We start from the raw sequence: 9,269 nt of genomic DNA, 5'->3' as shown, positions 1-9,269 counted from the left end.
CGGTGGCTGGGCTCACACACACACACAAGTACACACACCAGACATCGACTTGAGATACACACACATGGACTCACACACACAAGTACACACATACCAGACATCGACTTGAGATACACACACATGGACTCACACACACAAGTACACACAGACATCGACTTACACACACATATACACTTACACACACAGACATCGACTTGAGATACACACAATGGACTCACACACACAAGTACACACACACAGACATCAACTTACACACACATACAAACTTACACAGACATCGACTTTAGATACACACACATGGACTCACAAATACACACGACATCAACTTATACACACATACAAACTTACACACACAGACATCGACTTTAGATACACACACATGGACTCACACACACACAAGTACACACAGACATCAACTTACACACACATATACACTTACACAAACACAGACATCGACTTTAGATACACACACATGGACTCACACACACAAGTACACACAGACATCGACTTACACAACATACAAACTTACACACACACTATAACGTACACACACAGACATCGACTTACACACACATGGACTCACACACACACAAGTACACACAGACATCGACTTACACACACATATAACTTACACACAGACATCGACTTTAGACACACACATGGACACACACCCACGATAGTCATTCCCATGTTATCCCAACGGAAATCGATTCCATTAGCTTAATCAACGTTAAATCGATTCCCATGTTATCCCAATAGAAATCGACTCTATACATCCATTAATCTTCAGTAATCGATTCCTAATGTTATCCCATTAAGAATCGACGCGAGCAGAGTTAATCGAATCGGGAATCGAGTTTCTCTGCACCACGTGACTTGGGAAACTGCAAAACGCGTCTCCCGGATGGGCGTCATGGCGGCGAGGAAACTCGTCTCGAGACTTGGCCTACTCTTCCTCTCCCTCCTCCTCCTCCACCTCCAGCACCTCGTCACGTGCACACACGGTGAGCCCAGCCGGAGGTGGTCGATACATCGGGTACCAAGTTGTGGTGGACGTGGGGAGCGGTGGTGCAGTGGTTAGCGCAGTGTGTGTGTGAGTGGGGAGTGGTGGTGCAGTGGTTAGCGCACTGTGTGTGTGTGGGGGGAGCGGTGGTGCAGTGGTTAGCGCACTGTGTGTGCGTGTGGGGGGCGGTGGTGCAGTGGTTAGCGCAGTGTGTGGGGAGCGGTGGTGCAGTGGTTAGCGCACTGTGTGGGGAGGCGGTGGTACAGTGGTTAGCGCACTGTGTTGTGGGGGAGTGGTGGTGCAGTGTTAGCGCATGTGTGGGGGGGAAGCGGTGGGCAGGGTTAGCGCACTGTGTGTGAGTGGGAGTGGTGGTGCAGTGGTTAGCGCACTGTGTGTGAGTGGGGAGCGTGGTGCAGTGTTAGCGCACTGTGTGTGAGTGGGGGAGTGGTGGTGCAGTGGTAGCGCACTGTGTGTGAGTGGGGAGTGGTGGTGCAGTGGTTAGCGCACTTTGTGTGGGGAGTGGGTGGATGCAGTGGTTAGCGCACTTTGTGTGTGTGGGGAGTGGTGGTGCAGTGGTTAGCGCAGTGTGGGGAGCGGTGGTGCAGTGGTTAGCACAGTGTGTGGGGAGCGGTGGTGCAGTGGTTAAGCGCACTGTGTGTGTGATTGGGGAGTGGTGGTGCAGTGGTTAGCGCACTTTGTGTGGGGAGTGGTGGTGCAGTGGTTAGCGCACTTTGTGTGTGTGGGGATGCGGTGGTGCAGTGGTTAGCGCACTGTGGTGTGAGTGGGGAGTGGTGGTGCAGTGGTTAGCGCACTGTGTTGTGTGAGTGGGGAGTGGGGTGCAGTGGTTAGCGCACTTTGTGTGGGGAGTGGTGGTGCAGTGGTTAGCGCACTTTGTGTGTGTGTGGGGAGTGGTGGTGCAGTGGTTAGCGCACTGTGTGTGTGTGTGTGTGTGGGAGCGGTGGGGCAGTGGTTATCACACTGTGGTGTGTGGGGAGCGGTGGGGCAGTGGTTAGGACACTGTGTGTGTTGGGGGAGACGGTGGTGCAGTGGTTAGCGCACTGTGTGGTGTGTGGAGCGGGTGGTGCAGTGGTTAGCGCACTTTGTGTGTGTGTGGGGAGCGGTGGGGGCAGTGGTTAGCACACTGTGTGTGGGGGGGAGCGGTGGTGGCGTGGTTAGCGCACTGTGTGTGTGTGGGGGGAGTGTTGGTACGTGGTTAGCGCACTTGTGTGTGGTGTGGGGAGTGGTGGTGCAGTGGTTAGCGCAGTGTGGGGAGCGGTGGTGCAGTGGTTAGCACAGTGTGTGGGGAGTGGTGGTGCAGTGGTTAGCGCACTGTGGGGGAGCGGTGGTACAGTGGTTAGCGCACTGTGTGTGTGTGGGGAGTGGTGGTGCAGTGGTTAGCGCAGTGTGTGGGGAGCGGTGGTGCAGTGGTTAGCGCACTGTGTGTGAGTGGGGAGTGGTGGTGCAGTGGTTAGCGCACTGTGTGTGCGTGTGGGGGGCGGTGGTGCAGTGGTTAGCGCAGTGTGTGGGGAGCGGTGGTGCAGTGGTTAGCGCACTGTGTGGGGAGCGGTGGTGCAGTGGTTAGCGCACTGTGTGGGGAGTGGTGGTGCAGTGGTTAGCGCAGTGTGTGGGGAGCGGTGGTGCAGTGGTTAGCGCACTGTGTGTGAGTGGGGAGTGGTGGTGCAGTGGTTAGCGCACTTTGTGTGGGAGTGGTGGGTGCAGTGGTTAGCGCACTTTGTGTGTGTGGGGAGTGGTGGTGCAGTGGTTAGCGCAGTGTGGGGAGCGGTGGTGCAGTGGTTAGCACAGTGTGTGGGGAGCGGTGGTGCAGTGGTTAGCGCACTGTGTGTGTGATTGGGGAGTGGTGGTGGCAGTGGTTAGCGCACTTTGTGTGGGGAGTGGTGGTGCAGTGGTTAGCGCACTTTGTGTGTGTGGGGAGCGGTGGTGCAGTGGTTAGCGCACTGTGTGTGAGTGGGGAGTGGTGGTGCAGTGGTTAGCGCACTGTGTGTGTGAGTGGGGAGTGGTGGTGCAGTGGTTAGCGCACTTTGTGTGGGGAGTGGTGGTGCAGTGGTTAGCGCACTTTGTGTGTGTGTGGGGAGTGGTGGTGCAGTGGTTAGCGCACTGTGTGTGTGTGTGTGTGGGGAGCGGTGGGGCAGTGGTTAGCACACTGTGTGTGTGTGGGGAGCGGTGGGGCAGTGGTTAGCACACTGTGTGTGTGTGGGGAGCGGTGGTGCAGTGGTTAGCGCACTGTGTGTGTGTGGGAGCGGTGGTGCAGTGGTTAGCGCACTTTGTGTGTGTGTGGGGAGCGGTGGGGCAGTGGTTAGCACACTGTGTGTGGGGGGGGGAGCGGTGGTGCAGTGGTTAGCGCACTGTGTTGTGTTGGGGGGAGTGGTGGTACAGTGGTTAGCGCACTTTGTGTGTGTGTGGGGAGTGGTGGTGCGGTGGTTAGCGCAGTGTGGGGAGCGGTGGTGCAGTGGTTAGCACAGTGTGTGGGGAGTGGTGGTGCAGTGGTTAGCGCACTGTGTGTGTGTGGGGAGCGGTGGTGCAGTGGTTAGCGCACTGTGTGGGGGTGGGAGTGGTGGTGCAGTGGTTAGCGCACTGTGTGTGTTGAGCGGGGAGCGGTGGTGCAGTGGTTAGCGCACTGTGTGTATGTGGGGAGCGGTGGTGTAGTGGTTAGCGCACTGTGTGTGTGAGTGGTGGTACAGTGGTTAGCGCACTGTGGTGTGTGTGGGGGGAGTGGTGGTACAGTGGTTAGCGCACTGTGTGTGTGTGGGGAGCGGTGGTGCAGTGGTTAGCGCACTGTGTGTGTGGGGGGGAGCGGTGGTGCAGTGGTTAGCGCACTGTGTGTGTGAGTGGGGAGTGGTGGTGCAGTGGTTAGCGCACTGTGTGTGTGAGTGGGGAGTGGTGGGTGCAGTGGTTAGCGCACTTTGTGTGGGGAGTGGTGGTGCAGTGGTTAGCGCACTTTGTGTGTGTGTGGGGAGTGGTGGTGCAGTGGTTAGCGCACTGTGTGTGTGTGTGTGGGGAGCGGTGGGGCAGTGGTTAGCACACTGTGTGTGTGTGGGGAGCAGTGGGGGCAGTGGTTAGCACACTGTGTGTGTGTGGGGAGCGGTGGTGCAGTGGTTAGCGCACTGTGTGTGTGTGGGGAGCGGTGGTGCAGTGGTTAGCGCACTTTGTGTGTGTGTGGGGAGCGGTGGGGCAGTGGTTAGCACACTGTGTGTGGGGGGGGAGCGGTGGTGCAGTGGTTAGCGCACTGTGTGTGTGAGTGGGGAGTGGTGGTGCAGTGGTTAGCGCACTTTGTGTGTGAGTGGGGAGTGGTGGTGCAGTGGTTAGCGCACTGTGTGTGTGAGTGGGGAGTGGTGGTGCAGTGGTTAGCGCACTTTGTGTGGGGAGTGGTGGTGCAGTGGTTAGCGCACTTTGTGTGTGTGTGGGGAGTGGTGGTGCAGTGGTTAGCGCAGTGTGGGGAGCGGTGGTGCAGTGGTTAGCACAGTGTGTGGGGAGTGGTGGTGCAGTGGTTAGCGCACTGTGTGTGTGTGGGGAGCGGTGGTGCAGTGGTTAGCGCACTGTGTGGGGGTGGGAGTGGTGGTGCAGTGGTTAGCGCACTGTGTGTGTTGAGCGGGGAGCGGTGGTGCAGTGGTTAGCGCACTGTGTGTATGTGAGGAGCGGTGGTGCAGTGGTTAGCGCACTGTGTGTGTGTGGGGAGCGGTGGTGTAGTGGTTAGCGCACTGTGTGTGTGAGTGGTGGTACAGTGGTTAGCGCACTGTGTGTGTGTGGGGGGAGTGGGGGTGCAGTGGTTAGCGCACTGTGTGTGTGTGGGGAGCGGTGGTGCAGTGGTTAGCGCACTGTGTGTGTGTGGGGAGCGGTGGTGCAGTGGTTAGCGCACTGTGTGTGTGTGTGTGGGGAGCGGTGGTGCAGTGGTTAGCACACTGTGTGTGTGTGTGTGGGGAGCGGTGGTGCAGTGGTTAGCGCACTGTGTGCGTGTGTGGGGGGAGCGGTGGTGCAGTGGTTAGCGCACTGTGTGTGTGTGGGGGGAGCGGTGGTGCAGTGGTTAGCGCACTGTGTGTGTGTGGGGAGTGGTGGTGCAGTGGTTAGCGCAGTGTGGGTAGCGGTGGTGCAGTGGTTAGCGCACTGTGTGTGTGTGTGTGGAGCGGTGGTGCAGTGGTTAGCGCACTGTGTGTGTGTGTGGGGAGCGGTGGTGCAGCGGTTAGCGCGCTGCGCTATGAACCTGGCGACCCGGGTTCGATTCCCGCTCACGGCTAACACCAGTGACGATTATCTGAACCGGTTCTGGGCCTCCCCTAGGTCGACTCAGCCTTAAGTGAGTACCTGGTGCGGTGTGTAAACATCGCCACTGGGGAGACAAAGGCGGTCGGGCGTGGTGCTGGCCACCCACCCCCTCGTGTACCGTTCCGGCCTTCATAGGTGCTCGCTAACAGCACTTGCCCCTACAGTCTGTTAAGGCTATACGGGGATCTTTGTCTTTGTCTTTGTTGTCTGTGTGTGTGTGTCTCTGTGTGTCTGTCTCTGTGTATGAGTGTCTCTGTGTGTGTGTGTCTCTGTGTGTCTGTGTGTGTGTGTCTGTGTGTGAGTTTCTCTGTGTGTGTGTGTGTCTGTGTGTGTGTGTCTCTGTGTGTGTCTCTGTGTGTGTCTCTGTGTGTCTCCGTGTGTGTGTCTGTGTGTCTCTGTGTGTGTCTCAGCCGTGCTGAGTGCTCCGACTGTCACCTTGATGCTCCACAAGGACGCGATGCTGGAGGAGGGTGGTGAGGAGGGTGGTGAGGAGGAGGAGTGTGGTAGTGAGCGTGAGGACTACGAACATGACGACAAAGATGGCTACGAGAATGACTACGACGACGATGATGACGACGATGAGGGTGATGGCGGCGATGGCGGTGGCGACGAGGGAGAGCGGTGGGAGCTGTCCGTGCGGGTCTCCATGAGGAGCGAGTGGAGGAGGAGGATGGCGCAGAGTGGCGTGCACTACCATCTACAAGCCGAGGTCTCCACAAGGAGGGGTGTGACTAGCACGGTGAGAGTGGGGCGTGGGTGGGTGAGTGGGTGTGTGGGTGGGTGAGTGGGTGGGTGGGTGAGTGGGTGGGTGGGTAGGTGAATGGGTGGGTGAGTGGGTGGGTGAGTAGGTGGGTGAGTGGGTGGGTGGGTAGGTGAGTGGGTGGGTGAGTGGGTGGGTGAGTGGGTGGTGAGTGGGTGGGTGAGTGGGTGGGTGGGTGGGTGAGTGGGTGAGTGGGTGTGTGGGTGGGTGGTGTGTGGTGAGTGGGTGGTTGAGTTGGTGGGTGAGTGGGTGGGAGGGTGGGTGAGTGGGTGGGTGAGTGGGGTGTGGGGTGGGTGAGTGGGTGAGTGGGTGTGTGGGTGGGTGAGTGGGTGGGTGGGTGGGTGTGTGTGTGGTGAGTGGGTGGGTGAGTGGGTGGGTGAGTGGGTGGGTGGGTGAGTGGGTGGGTGAGTGGGTGAGGGGGTGAGTGGGTGTGTGGGTGGGTGGATGAGTGGGTGGGTGAGTGGGTGGGTGGGGTGTGGGTGGGTGGGTGGGTGAGTGGGTGGGTGGATGAGTGGGTGGGTTGGTGAGTGGGTGGGGTGAGTGGGTGGGTGAGTGGGTGGGTGAGTGGGTGGGTGAGTGGGTGGATGAGTGAGTGGGTGGGTGGGTGGGTGAGTGGGTGGGTGAGTGGGTGAGTGGGTGGGTTGGTGAGTGGGTGGGTGGGTGAGTGGGTGGGCGGGTGGGTGGGAGAGTGAGTGGGTGAGTGGGTGGGTGGTGATGCTACTACTACTGATGACGATGCTATTGCTGCTGCTGCTACTGAATGTCCAGAAATGGTTGAGTTCTGTCAGCTTCCACTTCCATGCTGAACTGGATGGATGGGTTTTGCGAGTTGAGATGATTTAGAAACGCGCTCAGTCTATCTTTGCCGTGTGGCCAGACCACCAACGTGTCATCCACGTAACCCGGCACACTGAGACCATCTGCTTGCTCCTGCCAGGAGCGCTTTGTGGGATGTCGCTACCGCCACGCGCTGCCTCAGCCTGCAGGCGCTGCTGAGTACTGCGTCCGCGTGAGAGTCGCGGCTCGCTACCCGCGTGGAAGACAGGGGAGTGGTCTCCACTGTCGTGTGTCTCCGTCCCTCCACCACACAGCGCCGTGGGTGAGTGGGTGGGTGGGTGAGTGGGTGGGTGGGTGGTGGGTGAGTGGGTGAGTGAGTGGGATGGTGAGTGAGTGGGTGGGTGGGTGAGTGAGTGGGTGGTGAGTTAGTTGGTGGGTGAGAGAGTGGGTGAATGAGTGGGTGAGTGAGTGAGTGGGTTGGTGGGTGAGTGAGTTGGTGGGTGGGTGAGTGAGTGAGTGGGTGGGTGAGTGGGTGGGTGAGTAGGTGGGTGGGTGGGTGGGGTGAGTGAGTGAGTGAGTGGGTGGGTGAGTGGGTGAGTGGGTGGGTGGGTGAGTGAGTGAGTGGGTGAGTGAGTGGGTGGGTGAGCGAGTGATTTGGTAAGTAGTTGAGTGAGTGGGTGGGTTAGTGGGTGGGTAAGTAGTTGACTGAGTGGGTGCGTGAGTGAGTGAGTGGGTGGGTGAGTAGGTGGGTGGGTGAGTGAGTGGGTGGGTGGGTGAGTGGGTGGGTGAGTGGGTGGGTGAGCGAGTGATTTGGTAAGTAGTTGAGTGAGTGGGTGGTTTAGTGGGTGGGTGAGTAGTTGACTGAGTGGGTGGTTGAGTGAGTTGGTGCGTGAGTGATTGAGTGGGTGAGTGGGTGGGTGGGTGGGTGAGTGAGTGGGTGGGTGAGTGGGTGGGTGAGCGAGTGATTTGGTAAGTAGTTGAGTGATTGAGTGGGTGAGTGGGTGAGTGGGTGAGTGGGTGGGTGAGTGGCGCACCCATTTAGCCCTCTCTATCCGGCTGAACAAAAGCTGTTCAGACATGCGGTGGCTGGGCATGCAGGCTACATGGCCCAGCCAACGCAGCCTTGCCTGCCGGAGGAGCTCACCAATGGGACTTTGCCCAGATCTTTCTGGGATTTGTGAGCTCCTCACACAATCCAGCCTGCAGGTTAAACCCAGGATGGATCGTAGACAGGCCAGCCTAAATGTTTCTAACCGGCGAATATGTTCCATTAGGGGGGTCCACTTTTCGCATGCGTAGAGAAGGGAGGGAATGACCGTGGCCGAGAAGACCTGAAGATTCGTGCGGAGTGACAAACCAGGTAGCTTCCACACAGTATTATGTAACCGATGAAAAGGTAATGCCGCTCGACTGATTCGGAGTGAGACCTCAGCCAGTCATGAGCACACTGCCCAGGTATGGGAAACTCTCCACTCTCTCCACAACTCCTCAATCACCAATTGGGAGTTGTGGGGGTGGAGTGTCCAATGGTACAAAATACCCAGGCAGGTGCTTAGTTTTGGTGGGGCTGATGGTAAGGCCCCACCTCTTAGTGGCACGCTCCAGTCTCAGCAGCAGCGTCTCCAACTCCTCTTCTGAATGAGCAGCTATTACCAAATCATCAGCATACGCAACATGGTTGAGCGATAGGGAGCCATCCCTTGACCGCACCCGGGCATCGATCAGCCTCCCATTGTATCTGTAACAGATGGAAATTCCTCTGGTACAGCTATTGAAGGCTTCACGAACTATGTGGTTAAAATAAATGTTAAATAATGTGGGAGCCAGAGGACATCCCTGTCGCACCCCAAGGTGTACAGGGAAAGGCTCTGACTCCCGGCCACGTAGTTTTATCCGGGCCCGCTCACCATCATGAAGGTCCTTAATGATCGTGAGCAGAGGGTCAGGGACTCCGAAAGCACGAAAAACTGCCCAGAGCCCAGTCCTACTGATGGTATCATAGGCCTTGACCAGGTCAATAAAGCAGAGATGTAGGTCTTGTTGGAATTCCCTACACCTCTGCTGTAGCAGACGGACAGAAAATATGGCATCTGTGCAGGACCGCCCTTTCCTGAAACCGCATTGGGGCTCCGCAAGCCTCTCCTCAGCGTGCCTGGCAAGGCGGTGTTGAACAACAACACACAGACAGGTACACACAGACACACACACAGACACACACAGACAAATATCCCCCGTGTAGCCTTAACAGACTGTTGGGGCAAGTGCTGTTAGTGAGCACCTATGAAGGTCAGAACTTTACACGAGGGGGTGGGTGGCCAGCACCACGCCCGACCACCTTTGTCTCCCCAGTGGCGATGTTTACATGCCGCACCAGGTACTCGTTTTGAGGCTGAGTCGACCTAGGGGAGGCCCAGGAACGGTTCAGGTAATCGTCACCGGTGTTGGCCGTGA

The 9,269-nt window shown here is 57.8% G+C and overlaps 1 protein-coding gene across 1 annotated transcript; it reads left to right on the top strand.

The window, feature by feature from the left end:
- The first annotated feature begins 898 nt into the window (after positions 1 to 898).
- On the top strand, positions 899 to 8,507 carry LOC133362725 (uncharacterized). Its single transcript, XM_061581652.1, has 4 exons — positions 899 to 1,004; positions 5,733 to 6,020; positions 6,979 to 7,073; positions 8,465 to 8,507. The coding sequence occupies exons 2-4, from the start codon at positions 5,739 to 5,741 to the stop codon at positions 8,505 to 8,507; spliced, it is 420 nt and encodes a 139-aa protein (XP_061437636.1). The 5' UTR covers positions 899 to 1,004; positions 5,733 to 5,738.
- The last annotated feature ends 762 nt before the right edge of the window (positions 8,508 to 9,269 follow it).

Source organism: Lethenteron reissneri, unplaced genomic scaffold, assembly GCF_015708825.2.
Source record: "Lethenteron reissneri isolate LAM-NWPU_2019-01 unplaced genomic scaffold, ASM1570882v1 scaffold_1591, whole genome shotgun sequence".
In the NCBI taxonomy this organism is placed as follows: Eukaryota; Metazoa; Chordata; class Hyperoartia; order Petromyzontiformes; family Petromyzontidae; genus Lethenteron; species Lethenteron reissneri.
This window is presented reverse-complemented; position numbering and strand designations above follow the sequence as displayed.

Excerpts from the sequence above, each read along its gene's own strand:
- LOC133362725 (XM_061581652.1), top strand. The coding sequence starts at position 5,739 with ATGCTGGAGGAGGGTGGTGAGGAGGGTGGTGAGGAGGAGGAGTGTGGT. Across the intron at positions 6,021-6,978 it reads GGAGGGGTGTGACTAGCACG|GAGCGCTTTGTGGGATGTCG; the intron begins GTGAGAGTGGGG and ends TGCTCCTGCCAG. Across the intron at positions 7,074-8,464 it reads AGAGTCGCGGCTCGCTACCC|CTATTACCAAATCATCAGCA; the intron begins GCGTGGAAGACA and ends CTGAATGAGCAG.